Genomic DNA, 1,224 nt, shown 5'->3' with positions numbered 1-1,224 from the left:
GGGAATGAGGGTTACGTATGTAACCAAGACATTTTCTTTCATCCTTCCACATTTAAGCAATATCACATGATCAGTGTGCAGTTGTACTAAATATCAGCACTGCTGTGATTTTACCATAGACAAAATCTTTTTAGTTTGCAGGGGTTTTTTTTCCATAAAGTCTGGTAAAATAAACCACTCTGAACAATCACTCTGAAAACACATCAAAAACCTCTGCACCAGAACTAACTGTTATTTAAAGAAAAAACTAAATAACTACCTGTAAATCTATTTACTCTATTTATAAATAAATGAACACATTAATTATTATTTAAACTTTGCTAAACATTGTCATTGTGTTGTTTGTCATCCTCCCATCAGTGTTATTAGTGTTTGTGTTGATCAGTGTTGTGTGTGATTGTGTTGTAGAGCAGCTGCAGTATCTCTCAGCTGTATCAGTGCAGTCACTGTGACTCTGACTAACGGAGGTTTTTGTATGACTCTTTATCACTGTGTGAACACACAGCTACTAGGACAGTGTGCACTCTGACAGTAATAATGTCCTGTATCTTCAGTCTGGACTCCACTGACGGTCAGAGTGAAATCACTGTTAGATCCACTGCCACTGAATCTAGATGGAGTTCCAGTGTAACGGCTTGTTGCAAGATATATGAGGAGTTTAGGAGCTTCTCCAGGTTTCTGTAAGTACCAGCTCACCCGTGACCCATGACTATCACTGTAGACATTACTGCTGGTTTTACAGTTGATTCTGACTTCTTGTCCTGGTTGAGCTGCTGTTATTGATGGACTCTGAGTTACAGTGATCTGTCCTCTACACTCTGAAAGAAAGAACAAGAATAACATTTTGAAAAATCTGTTAATGATGTACATTTCATATTTCAAAGAATGAATATTAATTATCAGATTTTACTACACAAACCTTGAGCAAACAGTGTGAGCGTCCAGATGAGGATGAGGATGTTGGTCATTGTTGTTGTTTTGTCTTGTGTGATGATGAAGATTATGTTCTGTTCTGCTCTCAGTCATGAAGTGTTGGACTCACAGCACTATAAACACTCTCAGAGCACTGAAGCATGTGCTGACAATGCAAAGTGGGCAGGATTTACAACAGCTTGTGCTGCAAACAAACTATTATACAGTACTGTATATGCACAATTCTGAGCTCTTACCCGTGGTCATAAGCTTTATATATTTGACAACATTTACTTTATATATTTGACAACT

General features: G+C 37.5%; 1 gene segment (V, D, J or C); it reads right to left on the bottom strand.

Moving 5' to 3' along the window:
• Window positions 1-486: 486 nt before the first annotated feature.
• On the bottom strand, window positions 487-1,005 carry LOC107758339 (Ig kappa chain V-III region NG9-like). The segment is given in 2 exon segments: window positions 487-818; window positions 920-1,005. Coding segments are annotated over 2 exon segments (381 nt in total).
• Between the last annotated feature and the right edge of the window lie 219 nt (window positions 1,006-1,224).

The sequence above is a fragment of the Sinocyclocheilus rhinocerous genome, unplaced genomic scaffold, assembly GCF_001515625.1.
Source record: "Sinocyclocheilus rhinocerous isolate Xijiao unplaced genomic scaffold, SAMN03320098_v1.1 scaffold9140, whole genome shotgun sequence".
NCBI classification, from domain to species: domain Eukaryota; kingdom Metazoa; phylum Chordata; class Actinopteri; order Cypriniformes; family Cyprinidae; genus Sinocyclocheilus; species Sinocyclocheilus rhinocerous.
Note: the sequence above shows the minus strand (reverse complement) of the source record. Positions and strands in the feature narration are given on the sequence as shown.